The sequence below is a fragment of the Scylla paramamosain genome, chromosome 36 (assembly GCF_035594125.1).
Source record: "Scylla paramamosain isolate STU-SP2022 chromosome 36, ASM3559412v1, whole genome shotgun sequence".
Lineage (NCBI taxonomy): Eukaryota > Metazoa > Arthropoda > Malacostraca > Decapoda > Portunidae > Scylla > Scylla paramamosain.
Window position 1 is genome coordinate 3,490,228 of NC_087186.1, and position 19,407 is coordinate 3,509,634.

General features: G+C 41.4%; 1 protein-coding gene across 5 annotated transcripts in view; it reads right to left on the minus strand.

The window, feature by feature from the left end:
- Nucleotides 1–19,407, minus strand: part of LOC135090829 (trafficking protein particle complex subunit 11-like) — a 193,274-nt gene that overhangs the window by 116,771 nt on the left and 57,096 nt on the right. For all 5 annotated transcript variants that reach the window (XM_063987916.1, XM_063987919.1, XM_063987917.1 and 2 more), the window contains 2 exons: nt 1,056–1,187; nt 632–804 (listed from right to left, as the gene is read on the minus strand). In XM_063987916.1, coding sequence (XP_063843986.1) covers nt 632–804; nt 1,056–1,187 — 305 coding nt within the window. The remainder of the gene's footprint in view (nt 1–631; nt 805–1,055; nt 1,188–19,407) is intronic.

Genomic DNA, 19,407 nt, shown 5'->3' on the forward strand with positions numbered 1-19,407 from the left:
AGTTATTTCTATAAATTTTACACCATTGTGCATGTATGTAGTCAAAGAGACAATCATACTGTTTACAAACAACGCTAAACCAAGAATAATATCTCAGAATGGTGTGCAATATGAGGGAAATTGGGAGCATGGCCAGAGGACACACTGCAGCTCACTCCATAACCATCCCCATAAAGACAAGAAATAAGCGTTGTTTTATCTTTTTCTCCTAAATTTTGGTTAATTTTCAACTGATTTATGTAGTAAAAAAATGATAGGGGGTCAAGATTGAGGTAAAAAAAAAAAAAAAAAAAAAAAAAAAAGGGGGGGGGCTCCAAATAAAGAAGGTTAAGAAGGAGTAACTGCTCAATGATCCTGGAAAACCCCATGTACAATAATTATGCAGAAAACTCAGCCTGCCAAGAGACAGTTGTGGATGATACCCTACAAGCAAGCAAGCAGAGTGTGTAAATAAAGGGGAAAGGAAGGATGCTCTGTCTTAGTTGCCTTCTTTGTGTGGATATCAGCCTAGTCAAGAGATATTTTAACAAAGTTAATGTACACAAAATACATTCACAATAAGGATCAATACAGCAATCCCACTAATCATAATGAATGCAGGAACCAGACTAATGAAATAAATATCACTGACGTGAGGGCTTTGGAAGAATCATTAGCTTGGTGATATTCCTCAGCCATCTGAACCATCAGGTGCCGCTTGATGCGAGGACAGCGATACTTCTTGAACTGGCTGATGGCGGAGGAGAACAGAGGAATGATGAAATCAGAATGGTTTACCTCTTTGACCTCATGATACTGCACTTCCTATAATAAAAACAAGAAAATAATCAGAAAATTAATAAAACATAATAAGGTATTAGACAAATAGACTCATTATCAACAGCAAATATTTATGAGATACTAATAAACTTGTCATCTACTGTGTTGTGGAAACCAGTTTATATGAACTCAGTGAGAAGAAACAAAACCACATTTAGTGGATTTTCAAATAAAGCGAAGTGCAAAGAGTAGCCATCAAGATAAATCCAAAATTGATCAACAGAAGCAGCACAAACCTTTATCCCTTCCATTTCTCTCTGCTGTTCTGGTGGCTCAAGGGAATGTTTGCCAGGTCGCCAGGGTCGTTGGCCATAAAATTCCAGCTTACTCCATCCTTCTAAGAGATCCGAAACAGGAGCTGCTACTTCCTGCCATAACAAGGTAAGCAATGACATTATGAAGAAACATGAATTTCAATATGTACACTTATAATAATCCACACATTGTTTGAAGTAGAAGAGTGACAAATTGACCAGATGTATGATTCTCCACATTGACAATTTATGTTATATGTTTATCTAGCAAATACAGCTAGCATTTCTCAAGATGAGAACTTGTGACACGTCTCATGTCAATAGACAGGAAGTCGACCTATCTTTCACTTTGATACAATAAATCAAGTGAAAGAAAATTAACTACTGGAAACCAAGTGCACATCCTGGCACTTCTGATGCATAACAGAAGAACCACTCAGTTCAAAATCATGCACCCCTGGGGAGGACAATTACTGTCTTGCCACTGTGTGCTGATGCACTCCATCTTTGCCAACTTCTCTTATTGTGTAGCTCAATTTTCTTTGTGGACATCATGCCTGGGAAGCATAAAACACAATGACAAGGGTGATTGAGTGTTATAAAGTGGGTATGTGTAACAGAGAAATTACCAAACAGGATGGAGTGAATGAAAAAAGTCAGCTACCTCATCGCTAAGTTCAAGGCTAGAGAAGGGAAGGAACTGCCTCTCCACAAACACAGTGGTGGCCACACACCCAAGGTCACCACTAGAATTTTAAGGGTCATAAAATGCCAGGTGGAGTGTGCACCAACCATAACAGCCAAGCAAATCAAGAAAAAAAAATCCCAAACTCCTAAAGTCAGTGTGTCCGAAAAGTTAAAAAATGCATTCTGAAGAGAATTTTTTACAAGTGAGGGCACACAACAAACCACTTGTGTCAGAGCAGCATAATCAAAAGAGGGTCACCTTTGCCAGAAAATACAGCAAATGGACTCTAGACAAGTAGAGAAATGTGATCTGGATGGATGAGGCTAGGTTTTGTCAGCAATGCAACAGAAACAAATGTGTGGCAGAGGCAAGAGTCAGATCCCTGCAATCTTAAGTAGATGGTCAAGATGCTGAAGCAGCCTCTAATCAGTGCCTTGGCAGACCTTGTAAATCTCTCTAGAGGTCAAACAATGAATAAAAACACATATCTGAAAATTCTGGATAATAATTTAGCAAACTCACACAGACCAGGGCAGAAATATTCCAGGATGGGGCCTCTTGTCATACAGCAAAAACTGTGAAGGAATGGCCAACTCACTGTGAAATCAAAATAATTCCTAACTGGCCTGGTAACACCTTTGATATTTCTCCTATTGAGAACTTGTAGACAATTGTAAAGATGAAGCTAAGGGAGGAAAACACTTCAACAGTGACCAAACTAGAGAAAGCTCTGAAGAGTGTGGGCTGTCATTCCTGCCACTACAGTGCAAAAATCTTGCTGATACCCTACCCCATCACCTGAAAGAGGTCATCAGGAGAAAAGGATTCCCCATCAATAAATAGGTAAGTTGACAATAAACTTACATAAAAACAATAGCACTGTAATGCACAATAATGAAGGTGTTATTCAAAGTACTCCTGCAGCATCAAGTTGATCAATACAAGTTTTCATCTTCAGAGGTGCTAGTGGTATAAAACCATAAGAAAATAAGGGAAGTTGCAAGAAGCTGTCAGGCCTACACATGGCAGTCCCTGTATGAAACATACTGTGGTAATAGATGATCGAGGGATGACTGTACTTATCATTTGTAATGAGTTGTTAACAAGTGCTTAATGAAGTGATTTCACACCCTGGTGGCCTATCATGTGGCCACTTCCACCAAGTCAGCCATCCAAGCCAAAGTGTGTATGTGGGTGTGTGTGTGTTTGTTGCCTTTAAATTGTATTGTACTGTTACAGGATTCCATGGTTGTTTATGGTTATAAATCGATTACTTTACTTGGATCATATGAAGATCAGCCACCCCAGCTTATTTCACTTGAAGAAAAACCTTATTAAACCTAACCTAACCTAACTATATAGATTAGGTTAGGCTAGGTTAGGTTAGGTTAAGTTAGGTTAAGTTAAGTTAGGTTAGGTTAGGTTAGGTTTAATAAGGTTTTTCTTCAGGTGAAATAAGCTGGGGTGGCTGATCTTCATATGATCCCTTTACTTTGTTCCAGAGTACCAGTTTTTGTGTCTAATGAAAGCCTACTGAAACGGCCAGGTGTGTTTGCATGATTCACATCAATTTTATTAGACACAAAATGGGGAGAGATTTCTGAGGCCAGAGAAGTTTGACTGTGATCCTGGTGTGCCGTCAATGTCATTAGAGTGGAACCACTGGTTCAAGACCTTTGAGAGCTTCCTTTCTGCATTACCACAGGAGGGTCTTGACAAACTTGGAGTTCTCATCAATTATGTATCACCTAAAGTGTATAAGACTATCTCTGAGTGTAATACATATGCAGACACAATCAGTGTTTTGAAGAGTCAGTATGTCAAGGTAAATAATGAAGTGTTTGCGCAATATCTCTTGGCCACCTGACATCAACAAGACGATGGAACTTTGGATGATTATCTCAGATCTCTATGAGTGCTGAGCCGAGACTGTAACTTCAAGGCTGTGTCATCTGTGCAACACTAAGAGGAATCTATTATGGATTCTTTTATCAGTGGTTTACGTTCGCCCTCAATACAACAAAGGTTGTTGGAAAATAAAACACTGGATTTGGCATCAATGTTGAAGCAAGCCAGGGCCTTGGAATCAGCACAGGAAAATTCTGTATGTTGTTATGGTGAATCCTCTTGTTCTGTGGGTGCTACTTATGTCAGTAATGAGACAATTACTGATGAAGCAATGTCGGCAAAAGTGTCAAAGTGTTTCTTCTGTGTGTCATTAAGACACCCTCGTTCAAAGTGTACAGTGTGCAAGGCAGTTTGTCACAAGTGCCGCAATCAGGGGCATTTTGCCAGAGTGTGTTGCAGTACTGTTAATAGTGCATCATTGACTTCAGGCGATAGTACTATGCTGGCAGCTGTGTCTTGTGCAGTTACCCCAAACAATTTATCTAAAGCCATTGTTAAGACAGTTATTGGTGAAAGGGAATTCGATAGATTAGTCGACACTGGAAGTTCAGAGAGTTTCATTCATACTGATTTAGTCTCGCAGTGCTTGCTGCATGTTGAGCCAGCAAAAAATAACGTGACCCTGGCGTCCACTACACACTGTACACCTACTATATGGGACATTGTAGCATAAATCTGAAAGTGAACAGTTGTGACTATCAAAAGGTGCGACTAACAGTGCTACCAAACCTGTTTTCTAATGTGATTTTGGGTCAGGATTTCCAAAGATTACACGATAGTGTGATGCTGAGGTACGGAGGAGAGTTGCCTCAGTTAATGATCTGTGAAATGAGTGTAATGAGTCTTGAAGCCCCTGACATATTCGCACATCTCATGCAGGATTGCCATCCAATAGCAACAAAATCACGACATTACTCTACTGATGACAGGAAGTTCGTCGAAACTGAAATTCAAAGACTGCTGAGTGAAGGAATCATAGAGGAGAGTAACTCTCTTTGGCGAGCGCAGGTGGTGGTCGTCAGGAGTGATGATTGTAAGAAGCAACTAGCAGTTGATTACTCCCAGACTATAAACAAGTTTACACTCCTGACAGTTACCCTCTCCCACAAATCAATGATCTTGTGAATGAAGTTGCTCAGTACAATGTTTTCAGTACTGTGGATTTACACAGTTTCTATCACCAAGTACCTTTGAAACAAGAAGACAAGCCATACATACACTGCATATGAAGCTTGTGGGAAACTTTATCAATTCACCCGAGTACCTCTCGGAGAACTCTCTTATCGAAGAGGAAGGACTTGTTGGGACCTACACTTTTTTTTTTTTTTTTTATGTAGGAAGGACACCGGCCAAGGGCAACAAAAATCTGGTAAAAAAAAATGCCCACTGAAATGCCAGTCCCATAAAAGGGTCAAAGCAGTGGTCAAAAATTGGTGGATAAGTGTCTTGAAACCTCCCTCTTGAAGGAATTCAAGTCATAGGAAGGTGGAAATACAGAAGAAGGCAGGGAGTTCCAGAGTTTACCAGAGAAAGGGATGAATGATTGAGAATACTGGTTAACTCTTGCATTAGAGAGGTGGACAGAATAGGGGTGAGAGAAAGAAGAAAGTCTTGTGCAGCGAGGCCGCGGAAGGAGGGGAGGCATGCAGTTAGCAAGATCAGAAGAGCAGTTGGCATGAAAATAGTGGTAGAAGACAGCTAGATATGCAACATTGCGGCGGTGAGAGAGAGGCTGAAGACAGTCAGTTAGAGGAGACGAGTTGATGAGACGAAAAGCTTTTGATTCCACCCTGTCTAGAAGAGCAGTATGAGTGGAACCCCCCCAGACATGTGAAGCATACTCCATACATGGACGGATAAGGCCCTTGTACAGAGTTAGCAGCTGGGGGGGGTGAGAAAAACTGGTGGAGACGTCTCAGAACACCTAACTTCATAGAAGCTGTTTTAGCTAGAGATGAGATGTGAAGTTTCCAGTTCAGATTATAAGTAAAGGACAGACCAAGGATGTTCAGTGTAGAAGAGGGGGACAATTGAGTGTCATTGAAGAAGAGGGGATGGTTGTCTGGAAGGTTGTGTCGAGTTGATAGATGGAGGAATTGAGTTTTTGAGGCATTGAACAATACCAAGTTTGCTCTGCCCCAATATGGAATTTTAGAAAGATCAGAAGTCAGGCGTTCTGTGGCTTCCCTGCGTGATATGTTTACCTCCTGAAGGGTTGGACGTCTATGAAAAGACGTGGAAAAGTGCAGGGTGGTATCATCAGCATAGGAGTGGATAGGACAAGAAGTTTGGTTTAGAAGATCATTATTAAATAATAAGAAGAGAGTGGGTGACAGGACAGAACCCTGAGGAACACCACTGTTAATAGATTTAGGAGAACAACAGTGACCGTCTACCACAGCAGCAATAGAACAGTCAGAAAGGAAACTTGAGATGAAGTCACAGAGAGAAGGATAGAAACCATAGGAGGGTAGTTTGGAAATCAAAGCTTTGTGCCAGACTCTATCAAAGGCTTTTGATATGTCCAAGGCAACAGCAAAAGCTTCACCAAAGTCTCTAAAAGAGGATGACCAAGACTCAGTAAGGAAAGTAAGGCAGTGAGACGCCTGAGGAACATGATGTGAATCTGAAAAAGTTTCTTGAAGCAGCAGAGAGAAGAAATATAACATACAAGAACCAAAAGTGCATCTTTGCAATGAAGAAACTAAGCATTCTAGGCTACGTAGTAGAAGAAAGGGAAATTCAACCTGACCCAGGTAGATTACACTCGCTTCGTGATCTATCAGTGCCCCACTTCACCGTGCTCTAGGGCTCTTTGACTATTGTTCCCAGTGGATCTTTGATTTTGCTACGAAGATCCAATTGCTAAGTACTACCACTTCATTCCCAGTGTCAAAAGAAGCGGAAAAAAGTGTTTTGCCAAATGAAGTGTGACACTGAATCCGCAGTGATGAAAGTGATTGATGTTACCGTACTGTTTGAAGTAGAGACCGATGCCTCTGATAATGCCGTAGCTGCAGTCCTAACACAAGCCAGTTGACCCACTGCATTTTTTTCTCGTACCCTCCAAGGTTCTGAAAGATGTCACGCTGCTGTGGAGAAAGAGGCACAAGCCATTATTCTAGCAGTACGCCACTGGAGACATTACTTATCGGGGAGGCTTTTCACCATCAAAATGGATCAACGTTCAGTGCCATATACATTTGACAAGCAACACAAAAACAAAATAAAGAACGACAAAATAATGAGATGGAGGATGGAACTTTCGGGATATAACTCTGATACAGTGTATAGACCCGGGAAGGACAATATTCCCTCAGACACTCTGTCGCAAGCACAGTGCAGTGTGACAAGCCGTAACCTTTGCGCTCTGTGTGACCTCCATGATGCCCTGTGCCACCCAGGAGTTACCTGTTTATGTCACTCTGTATGGTCCAAAAACCTACTATTCTCTGTAGAAGACGTACATGAGGTTATTAGCACATGCAAGATCTGTGCTGAGTGTAAGCCAAAGTTTCATCATCCAGATAAAGCTATACTCATTAAAGCTACTCAGCCATTCGAGCGGTTGAACATGAATTTTAAAGGTCCCCTTCAAAGCACTGACAAAATAGATATTTTCTTAACATCATAAATGAATATTCTCGATTTCCTTTTGTCTTCCCATGTTCTAATGTGAACACTTCAACCATCATAAATTGTTTGAATCTACTTTTCTCAGTTTTTGGTATGCCTGCTTATGTCCATACAGATCATGATGCATCATTTATTCATTTATGACCAGAGAACTGCAGGATTATCTGACAAGCAGAGGGATAGCCTGCAGTAGGACCACGAATTACAACGCTCAGGGCAACAGACAAGTCAAGCATTACAATGGTGTCATCTAGAAGGCCGTAGTTCACGTGGCTTGCCAGAAGAGTGCTGGCAAAGTGTCCTGCTGGACGCTCTTCACTCGATCCATTCGTTGTTATGCACAGCCACCAACGCTCAACCCCATGAGCACTTATTCAACTACACACATCGATCATCGTCAGGGGCTGCCATACCTGCCTGGTTGTGTAACCCAGGTCCTGTCCTGCTGAGGCGATATGTGCAGGCACACATGAGTGACCCACTGGTGGATGAGGTGGAATTAATTCAAGCCAACCCACGGTATGCTCATGTTTGATACCCTGACAGGAGAGAAGACAGTGTCTATCTAACACTTGGCTCCTGCAGGGGGTGACTCTGATCTCCAAGTCGGGAGAGCCACTCAAACACTGCTGGATGAAGACTCACTACATGGAGAAGGAATGAATATTGGCAGTCATGGGCCTGACTTTACTACCTCAGAATGAGACTGCCATGAGTCGGAAACAGCAACTTCACCTCAGCCATCAGGGGCACCAGCAACTCCATATCGTTCTGAAACCAGTGGTGAATCAACAGAGCTGAGACAATCCAATTGCTTCAGGCAGCCACCTATTTATTTTGCACCATCATAGTATATGTTATTTTTGTACAAAATGGGGTGATTGTGTTAATAGATGATCAAGGGATGACTGTACCTAATGTGGGTGTGTGTGTTTGTTGCTTTTATATTGTATTGTACTGTTACGAGATTCCATGGTTGTTAATGGTTATAAATTGATTGCTTTACTTTGTTCCAGAGTACCAGTTTTTGTGTCTAATAACAGCCTACTGAAACAGCCTGGTGTATATGCACAATTCACATCACATACCTACCTATTTCCACCTGGCATCACCATCTATAAATTTGTCTAATCTTCTTTTAAAGCTCCCTGATGACTCAGCACTAACAATCTCATTACTGAGTCCATTCCATTCATCTATTTAAAAGTTAATTCCTTCCTATCTTTTTCTTAAATATAACTTTCTTTAAGCTAGAACTCATTATTTCTTGTTCCATTCTGATTACTGATCCTGAGAATTTTGATTGCATCACCCTTGTTATATCCCTTGTTATATATATACATTTAACCCCTAACAAACTGGTGATGGTGGTGATTTTCCAGCCCTCCAACAACAAAGTCGAAAATAGCACATCTTAACCCCTTCACTATGAAGCATGCAGTGTGGATCCAGCAGCTCAGTACAAAGGGAAGGCCACTGCTGTTCTCTGAAGTGTGCAGTTGCATCATTTCCAAGGATTATTTAGCCTGTTTTTTTTTGTTATTCATTATTTCATAACTGATTTTCAGCAAGAAAATTATATATGTTGTTATGTACAATGCTTTAGTGGCAAGATAAAAGAGAGAGAAGTGGAGAGAAGGGGAGAGACAACAGAATGGGAAACATACGAGATATGATGCGCAGTTTTGTAGTCAGTTTTATTGAAAGACCTAGTTTATTCATCAATTATTTCTCCCACTTCCTACTGTCCTAACATATTGAAACCACTACCCCAAGCAAGAGAAGAGACCAAAGTTTACAATGAGAATTAAACTACAGCAAGCCCCTTTAATGCATCTCATGCCATCCAGCTTCCTGTTCCTCTCCCTTTTCCTCCTTTCTCCTGTCACATGACCAAGCCACTTGATGCATCTCTTGGCAAGCCACATGGGATCCTTTGTTCAGTGAAGATCCAAGACGTGAGAAAAACAAACATACTTGTAAAGCACACAGTGTTAGGATTCAAAGGCAGGATAGTAGCTGTACCCCCCACCCAGATGAATGTTTTGTTAGCCCTATGGGAGGCTGTGTCTACACTGCCCTCAGGATTTAAGGCTAAAGGAAGTTGCTTTGAGGGCTCCACTTGTCAGCTTGCTTGTGTAGCATCTATCTTGGAGTGGGCATTCGTCTCCTCCTTTTTTGTCAAAGTCTTGAGCATCTTGTGATGCTTCTGTGTGTCTCCACTGTCTAAATGCAACTGGCCCTGTGTGTGTTACTGTCTGTCTTGCTGACCAGAGGATATATTCACTATATGTGCTTCATGGTTAACTTTCTTCCATTTCTCTACACTCTCTAATATTAAGGGGGGCAAAGTCTGTCTTCTAAGAAACTGAAGATTGTTTAACATAAAGCAAGGTGTCAAAATATCTCATTGAGTAGTGGGTAGATGCTGTTGTGGGCAGTTTGCTCATTAGATATTATGGTCCAGTCATGTTGTACTTGTGTCTGTCTTTCTATGTTCTTGTGTTTGCAAGTCCTTTCTGAGCATGTGTGAGAAATCTGCATTGTGTGGGTTCAGACAGGGTGGCAATCTTGAGGTTATAGCTGTGTGTGCTGTTATAGCTGTGACACAAAGATAGGTAGATTAATTCAGTCAGAATCAGATACCATTGCCTTGCAGGCAGATTTGGATAGGATGAACAAATGGACAGACAGATGGCAAATGCAGTTTAATATCAACAAATGCAAAGTACTTAGCATAGGTAGGGAAAACCCACACAATAGGTACACAATAAACAATGAAGCTCTGGTAGGTTCAGGGTTCAAAAAAGATTAAGGACTTATTATTAGCTCTGAACTTCATCTAAGAAAGCAATGCACAGAGGCCTGAAACAGGGTAAATAGGGTATTAGGATTATTTTTTAGGAGTGTTAAAAGTAGAAGTCCCAAAGTAACATTAAAGTTATATTTGGCAGTAGTCAGACATTATCCAGACTATGTTGTGCATTTCTGGTCCCCATATTACAGGAAGGATATTGGTCTATTAGAATCAATTCAAAGGAAAATGACTAAAAGAATACAGGGGATGAGAAGTATTTCTTACAAAGCAAGATTGAAGCTGTTAAATTTACATTCTTTAGAGAGACATAGGTTAAGAGGAGACCTGATAGAAGTCTTTCAGTGGTATAAGGGTTATAACTAGGGGGCATACGCAAAATTCTTAAGATCAGTAACCAGTATAGAAAAAGAAATAGCAGGTTCAAGCTTGAAAAATTTAGGACAGAAAAAGAAATAACAGGTTCAAGCTTGAAAAATTTAAGTTTAAAAAAGAGATAGGAAGGAATTGGTTCTCAAATAGAGTGGTAGATGAATGCATTGAACTCAGTAATCAAGTTGTTAGTGCTAAGTCATTTGGGAGCTTTAAGAGAAGATTAGACAGATTTATGGATGGGGATGATAGGTGGAAATAGGTAGGTATATTTCATACAGGGACTGCCATGTGTAGGCCTGATGGTTTCTTGCAGCTTCTCTTATTTCTTATGTTCTTATGTTATTATGTGTGTGACCAGTGAATTGGCCTCGATTCACATAGTAATTTGACCCATACTGGAGTGCAAGGGTAACAACTAGGTCATAAATGACCCACATCAGGGCAACTATAAGAAGGGTCTGGTCGTAACAGGTTGTCAAATCTGTTTGCATGACCAATTTTCTCAGGATGCTTAGGCCACCCATTAGGCTCATTTACCCAGTCACATAACTTGCCAACAAGCTCATCATCAAAGAAAATTTTTATGGCATCAGAGAAAGATACAAGTGATGAGTCATCAAGAGTATGATTCAGTCCAGGGAACTAAGAAAGTGTGGTGGTAAATCAGAATGCTTTTCAGAAAACATGTCTGATATCAACCTCCAACCTCTCTCAACTTCCCTCATCTCAACCTCAAGGCCATCAGTCTCATTGTCACTACAGGAATCAATACCATCACTATTATCCACGTCTGGGATATGTTCATCCCTGTTACTGTCAGAAAGATCATCCATGATGTAAGGAAAACAAACTCATATCAGCATCAAAGATCCACCCCAACTGCCAGCATAAGGAGTTGCCACATACAAAGTATGAGAGGTGTGAGACACTTTTTGGATGACATCTTGATATATTCTTAATCCTGGGAAGATCATGTGCAACAACTAAAGACACCTGCACAGGCTGCAGGGGCACTGGCCTCACTGCCAGACCTTTAAAACGTTTCTTCAGCATTCAAACTCTCAACTGTCTGGGACATGTCATCAGAAAGAATGTGCTGCAATATCAACACGATAAAGTGGAGAAAATAAGGAATGCCACACGACCCACTATTAGGAAAGAAAGATACTCCTTTCTAGGATTAAGTGGGTATTATAAAAGCTTCATCCCATACTACTATTGCTTGTCCATTAACAGACCTGATCAAGAAGGGACTGCCTAATCAACTGGTATGAGACAGGGACCAAGACAGAGCCTTCAGTGCTCTCAGATGTAGCCTGTCTTCACAACCCATGCTCAAGCTGCCGGTCACTGTTCTTCTCCTAAATCTATTAACAGTGGTGTTCCTCAGGGTTCTGTCCTGTCGCCCACTCTGTTCTTATTATTCATTAATGATCTTCTAAACCAAACTTCTTGTCCTATCCACTCCTACACTGATGATACCACCCTGCACTTTTCCACATCTTTTCATAAACGTCCAACCCTTCAGGAAGTAAACATTTCACACAGGGAAGCCACAGAACGCTTGACTTCTGATCTTTCTAAGATTTCTGATTGAGGCAGAGCAAACTTGGTATTGTTCAATGCCTCAAAAACTCAATTCCTCCATCTATCAACTCGACACAACCTTCCAGACAACTGTCCCCCTCTTCTACACTGAACATCCTCAATCTGTCCTTTAGATTAAGTGGGTATTATAAAAGCTTCATCCCATACTACTATTGCTTGTCCATTAACAGACCTGATCAAGAAGGGACTGCCTAATCAACTGGTATGAGACAGGGACCAAGACAGAGCCTTCAGTGCTCTCAGATGTAGCCTGTCTTCACAACCCATGCTCAAGCTGCCGGTCACTGTTCTTCTCCTAAATCTATTAACAGTGGTGTTCCTCAGGGTTCTGTCCTGTCACCCACTCTGTTCTTATTATTCATTAATGATCTTCTAAACCAAACTTCTTGTCCTATCCACTCCTACGCTGATGATACCACCCTGCACTTTTCCACATCTTTTCATAGACGTCCAACCCTTCAGGAAGTAAACATTTCACACAGGGAACCCACAGAACGCTTGACTTCTGATCTTTCTAAGATTTCTGATTGAGGCAGAGCAAACTTGGTATTGTTCAATGCCTCAAAAACTCAATTCCTCCATCTATCAACTCGACACAACCTTCCAGACAACTGTCCCCCTCTTCTACACTGAACATCCTCAATCTGTCCTTTACTTATAATCTGAACTGGAAACTTCACATCTCATCTCTAGCTAAAACAGCTTCTATGAAGTTAGGCGTTCTGAGACGTCTCCGCCAGTTTTTCTCACCTCCCCAGCTGCTAACTCTGTACAATGGCCTTATCCGTCCATGTATGGAGTATGCTTCACATGTCTGAGGGGGTTCCACTCATACTGCTCTTCTAGACAGGGTGGAATCAAAAGCTTTTCGTCTCATCAACTCCTCTCCTCTAATTGACTGTCTTCAGCCTCTCTCTCACTGCAACAATGTTGCATCTCTTGCTGTCTTCCACTGCTATTTTCATGCTAACTGCTCTTCTGATCTTGCTAACTGCATGCCTCCCCTCCTCCCGCAGCCTCGCTGCACAAGACTTTCTTCTTTCTCTCACCCCTATTCTGTCCACCTCTCTAATGCAAGAGTTAACCAGTATTCTCAGTCATTCATCCCTTTCTCTGGTAAACTCTGGAACTCCCTGCCTGCTTCTGTATTTCCACCTTCCTATGACTTAAATTCCTTCAAAAGGGAGGTTTCAAGACACATATCCTTCAATTTTTGACTACCGCTTTGGACCCTTTTATGAAACTGGCATTTCAGTGGGCATTTTTTTATTGGATTTTTGTTGGCCTTGGCCAGTGTCCCTGCAACATAAAAAAAAATAAAATAAAAAATCTCAAGGAGTTCCTCCAACACACAGATACATATACCAAGGGATTGGGAGCAGTGTTACTCCAGAACAAGGGCAGATGTAAGAAAACAGTGGCATACACCAGCAGTAAGTTACTTCCCCAAGAGCAAAGGTATGCAGTGGTGATGGAAAAAGAATGTTTTGCATTAGTGTGGGGGATACAGAAATTTGCACTTTATTTCTATGGAAATAAATTTGTCTTGGAAGTAGATCACAAACCCTTAGCTTATCTGCACAGTGCCAAGGAGTTAGGCCCAAGACTGATAAGATGGGCTCTATAGCTATAACATATTGTACACATGTGAAAAACATAAAGGGTTCTGAGAATGTAGGTGTAGACTACTTGTGGAAGAAAATAAAAAATTTTCTTTGCAAGAGGAGAGGTATGTCAGGTTTACTAGGGATTTGGTAGCAGTTCAGTGGTAGGGGTCTCATTGTAATACGAGCAAATAAGTTTTTTTTTTTTTCTGCCCAGGTGAGGTGGGACTGGTGTGAAAGGATGGGCGATCTGTTCCTGCCTTCCATCAATGCCACAGTCTAAATTTGTGTGTTCGTGGGATTTACACAGTTCCCAGCATAGTGTTTGCTGGTGAAAGGCCACTGCAACACTTTGTCTCAGACAAGAGGAGAGGCAGTGGTTATGCAGATATCTGAGTGTGGCCACTAGAGGAACTGGATATTTGTGAGGATGGTGCCAGAGTCTGGAGAGTGTTGATGGTATGTAGGGTGCAGGAGCTGTATTAGGCAAAATGTAAATGTAAATGCAGGTGCAATTGGTGCAACACCCTACTCGTGTTCCTGACCGTCTTGGAGATACGCCCAACATTCTTGACCTTTTCCTGACCTCTAATCCTTCTGTTTATGCTGTCACCCTTTCTTCTCCGTTGGACTCCTCCGATCACAATCTCATATCTTTATCTTGTCCTATCACTCCAATCCCTCCTCAGGATCCCCCTAAGCGAAGGTGCCTCTGGCGTTTTGCCTCTGCTAGTTGGGGGGACCTGAGGAGGTATTTTGCTGATTTTCCTTGGAATGACTACTGCTTCCGTGTCAGAGACCCATCTTTGTGTGCTGAGCGCATAACAGAGGTGATAGTGTCTGGCATGGAGGCGTACATTCCTCACTCTTTTTCTCGTCCTAAACCTTCTAAACCTTGGTTTAACACAGCTTGTTCTCGTGCTATACATGATAGAGAGGTGGCCCACAAAAGGTACTTAAGCCTTCCATCACCAGAATCTCATGCACTTTATATTTATGCCCGGAACCATGCCAAGTCTGTTCTCCAACTAGCCAAAAACTCCTTCATTAACAGAAAATGTCAAAACCTTTCAAGATCTAACTCCCCTCGTGATTTCTGGCATCTAGCCAAAAATATCTCCAATAACTTTGCTTCTTCTTCTTTCCCTCCTCTACTTCAACCAGATGGCACCACTGCTATCACATCTATTTCTAAAGCTGAACTCTTTGTTCAAACCTTTGCTAAAAACTCTACCTTGGACAATTCTGGGCTTGTTCCTCCCTCTCCTCCACCCTCTGACTACTTCATGCCACGTATTAAAATTCTTCGTAATGATGTTTTCCATGCCCTCGCTGGTCTAAACCCTCGGAAGGCTTATGGACCTGATGGGGTCCCTCCTATTGTTCTCCGAAACTGTGCCTCCGTGCTTGCACCTTGCCTAGTCAAACTCTTTCAGCTCTGTCTGTCAACATCTACCTTTCCTTCTTGCTGGAAGTTTGCCTACATTCAACCTGTTCCTAAAAAGGGTGACCGCTCTAATCCCTCAAACTACTGTCCTATTGCTTTAATTTCCTGCTTATCTAAAGTTTTTGAATCTATCCTCAACAGGAAGATTCTTAAACATCTATCACTTCACAACCTTCTATCTGATCGCCAGTATGGGTTCCGTCAAGGCCGCTCTACTGGTGATCTTCTGGCTTTCCTTACTGAGTCTTGGTCATCCTCTTTTAGAGACTTTGGTGAAACTTTTGCTGTTGCCTTGGACATATCAAAAGCCTTTGATAGAGTCTGGCACAAAGCTTTGATTTCAAAACTACCCTCCTACGGTTTCTATCCTTCTCTCTGCAACTTCATCTCAAGTTTCCTTTCTGATCGTTCTATTGCTGCTGTGGTAGACGGTCACTGTTCTTCTAAATCTATTAACAGTGGTGTTCCTCAGGGTTCTGTCCTGTCACCCACTCTCTTCTTATTATTCATTAATGATCTTCTAAACCAAACTTCTTGTCCTATCCACTCCTAAGCTGATGATACCACCCTGCACTTTTCCACGTCTTTTCATAGACGTCCAACCCTTCAGGAGGTAAACATATCACGCAGGGAAGCCACAGAACGCCTGACTTCTGATCTTTCTAAAATTTCTGATTGGGGCAGAGCAAACTTGGTATTGTTCAATGCCTCAAAAACTCAATTCCTCCATCTATCAACTCGACACAATGTTCCAGACAACTATCCCCTCTTCTTCAATGACACTCAACTGTCCCCCTCTTCTACACTGAACATCCTCGGTCTGTCCTTTACTTATAATCTGAACTGGAAACTTCACATCTCATCTCTAGCTAAAACAGCTTCTATGAAGTTAGGTGTTCTGAGACGTCTCCGCCAGTTTTTCTCACCCCCCCAGCTGCTAACTCTGTACAAGGGCCTTATCCGTCCATGTATGGAGTATGCTTCACATGTCTGGGGGGGTTCCACTCATACTGCTCTTCTAGACAGGGTGGAATCAAAAGCTTTTCGTCTCATCAACTCCTCTCCTCTAACTGACTGTCTTCAGCCCCTCTCTCACCGCCGCAATGTTGCATATCTAGCTGTCTTCTACCGCTATTTTCATGCCAACTGCTCTTCTGATCTTGCTAACTGCATGCCTCCCCTCCTTCCGCGGCCTCGCTGCACAAGACTTTCTTCTTTCTCTCACCCCTATTCTGTCCACCTCTCTAACGCAAGAGTTAACCAGTATTCTCAATCATTCATCCCTTTCTCTGGTAAACTCTGGAACTCCCTGCCTTCTTCTGTATTTCCACCTTCCTATGACTTGAATTCCTTCAAGAGGGAGGTTTCAAGACACTTATCCACCAATTTTTGACCACTGCTTTGACCCTTTTATGGGACTGGCATTTCAGTGGGCATTTTTTTTTATTGGATTTTTGTTGCCCTTGGCCAGTATCCTTCCTACATAAAAAAAAAAAAAAAAGCAGGTTCAGCTGCGTAGCTAAGGCTTGTGTGCTGTATGTGTTGTGTGTTCCTAGTTGTGCTGGTGTGTGTTTGTGTGATTGTGTGCTTACGCTGTTGTGTGTTTTTACAGTTGTGTGCTTGTGCTGTTGTGTGCTTACATTGTTGAGTGCTTGTGTTGCTGTGTGCTTGTGCAGTATGAGTGCTTGTGTGATTGTTTATTTTTGTTGTGCTTGTGTAGTTGTGTGCTTGTGTGGTTGTGTGCTTGTGTGGTTGTGTGCTTGTGCATTTGTGTGCTTGTGTTGTTGTGTGCTTGGGCAGTTGTATAATTGTGTGGTTGTGCACTTGTGCTACTGTATGCTTGTGCTGTTGTGTGCTTGTGTAGTTATGTACTTGTGCTGCTGTGTGCTTGTACTGTTGTGTGCTTGTGTGGTTGTATGCTTGTGGGGTTGTGTGCTTGGACTTTTGTAGGTGTGTGTTTATACTGTTGTGTGTGCTGGATTTGTGGTGAGGGTTGTGTTATTTGGTCACATTTGTTTGTGTGGGAGTGGGTGTGTGAACATGGTATATTACTATTTTTGAGAACTACAATTGTTATACAGTGTTACTTTTTTATTTCACTACACTCCCTATCTTTACAGTCTAATTCAGTTGTGACAGTGTTACTGAAATTATTTACTGTTTTCTGACTGGCTGACAAGTGAAGGAGGTGAAGCCAGACATCTGAGTGAAGACATCTGTGAAGACCATCCTGCTCTGCCTGTACCAGAAAACCAGATTTCAAATTTTCAATGTATAGAACACACAGAAGTAATGCACCTGGTGCAACATCAGATAATTGAACAGGTGAGCAATGGCACACCTCATGCATCATCATGATGAAGGAGTTAACTTAGCATATGATGGAAGAGCTAATGAAATAAACTTTGCACCCAACATTGTCTTCCTCTTTTTAATGGTGCCATCCAGATGTCTACATGCAGTGGTTATGGAAAGACACCAAGCTGAAGAGGAGAGACTTTTGGAGGAAGCAAGTCACTTGCTTGTCATGCATCTGCTTCACAGAACTGGATATGGCTAGTGCCTAGTGAAAATGAGTGGCCTGAGCTCTCCTCATGCATGCTAAACAGTTTTATTAAAGTCTTGCCCTATTGCACTCTCACTTTAAGATGTGTTACAAGTGGTCAAGTGTGAGCTGGCAATATGTATAGCATTGTGATATAAGGATAGGAGGGAGCAGGCAGGGAATCAGAGTTGTTAGACATGATGAGAGTGGGGCAGAGGCTGAGACATCAGCTTAACTAAGTCATAGACAGTATTACCCATGACTGAACTACAAAAACTGATGAAAAGTGGCTAAATTTAGTGTTAAATCACAGTGGTTATAACCACCTCTGGTTAAGCAACTATAGCCACCTCCAGCCCTTTAGGGGTTAAAGATCTCTAACAGGTCCCCTCTTAACCCATGCCTCTAAGAAAATTAAATTTAAAAGCTTCTATCTCCTTTAATAAGGAATGCCTCTCATCCCCTATATCCTTTTAGTCATTCTCCTTTGTACTGATTTCAACAGACCTATATCCATTCTGTAACAAGTGGACCAAAACTGCACAACATACTCTTGATGAGGTCTGACCAGTGCCAAAAATTACTTTGGAACTTCTATTTTAACACTCATAAAATTAACTATAATATCCAGTTTGCTTTACTTATGGCCTTTATGCATTGCATAGTTTTCTCAGATGGAAATCAGAGCTAACTATATTATAATTCCTATTTTTTTTTTCAGTCACTGAACTTACCAGCTTCATTCTTTATTGTGTACCTACTGTGTGAGTTTCTTCTATCTATGCCAAATACTTTATATTTGTTAATATTAAATTGCATTAGCCATTTATCTGCAATTCAAATCTGACCTTATTAATCTACCTATCATTGTGTAATCTGCAAATTCACTAACATTGCTACTAATCCCACTAAAAAGATCATAAATATATTAAAAATAATAATGGTCCTAAACTCATTCCTATGGCACCCCACTAATAACTTGACCTCACTCAAACCTTATCCAGTCTAACACCTTCCCTTCTATCCCATGTACCCTAACCTTTCTTAAGGGGTATATCAGCCTTTTAACCCATTTTCTCTCAAAAATGGTGAAATGAGATATTTGCTCCAAAAACTCAAGCAGTGTTCTAGCAATATTTCAGAGATAAAGTTTTAATGTTCCACAGCCATTTTTAAAGCCTCTAGGAGGCAATTAAAGGGACATGTGCTTAGAAGTGACATTTAAAGGTCCACTCTGAGGCATAGGAAACATACATTTTCATGTTTTCTTTTCTTCCAAATTTTTTTATTTAATTTTATTTATTTATTTTTTTATTTTTTTAATCCTGCGAAACATGGCATCTATGCGAACAGGTTGCATTCCCTCACTATCTCAGAGCCAAGCCTACACCTACCTACCAGTGCCAGTGTCCTTGAGGACTTGCAAAGCAAGAGAGGGGTGTAGCACCTTGCTCTATTGTACTTTTCATCATTCTTACTTCTGAATACCTATGCTTGGCCTCATCATGCCAAGAACAAGTGCCTTATGTAAGAAGAGGAAGGAGGCCTTTGTCAAGGCAAGAGCACACCACTGGAAAGATGAAATCAGCAAGAAACAGACACAAGGCTATTACCATCAACACCAGCAGGTTTAGACCTCAGCTTCTCGTTCAAGTGATGAAAAGTCAAAGAGGTTTCTCACACATTCATTCAAATTTCCAGACTGCAG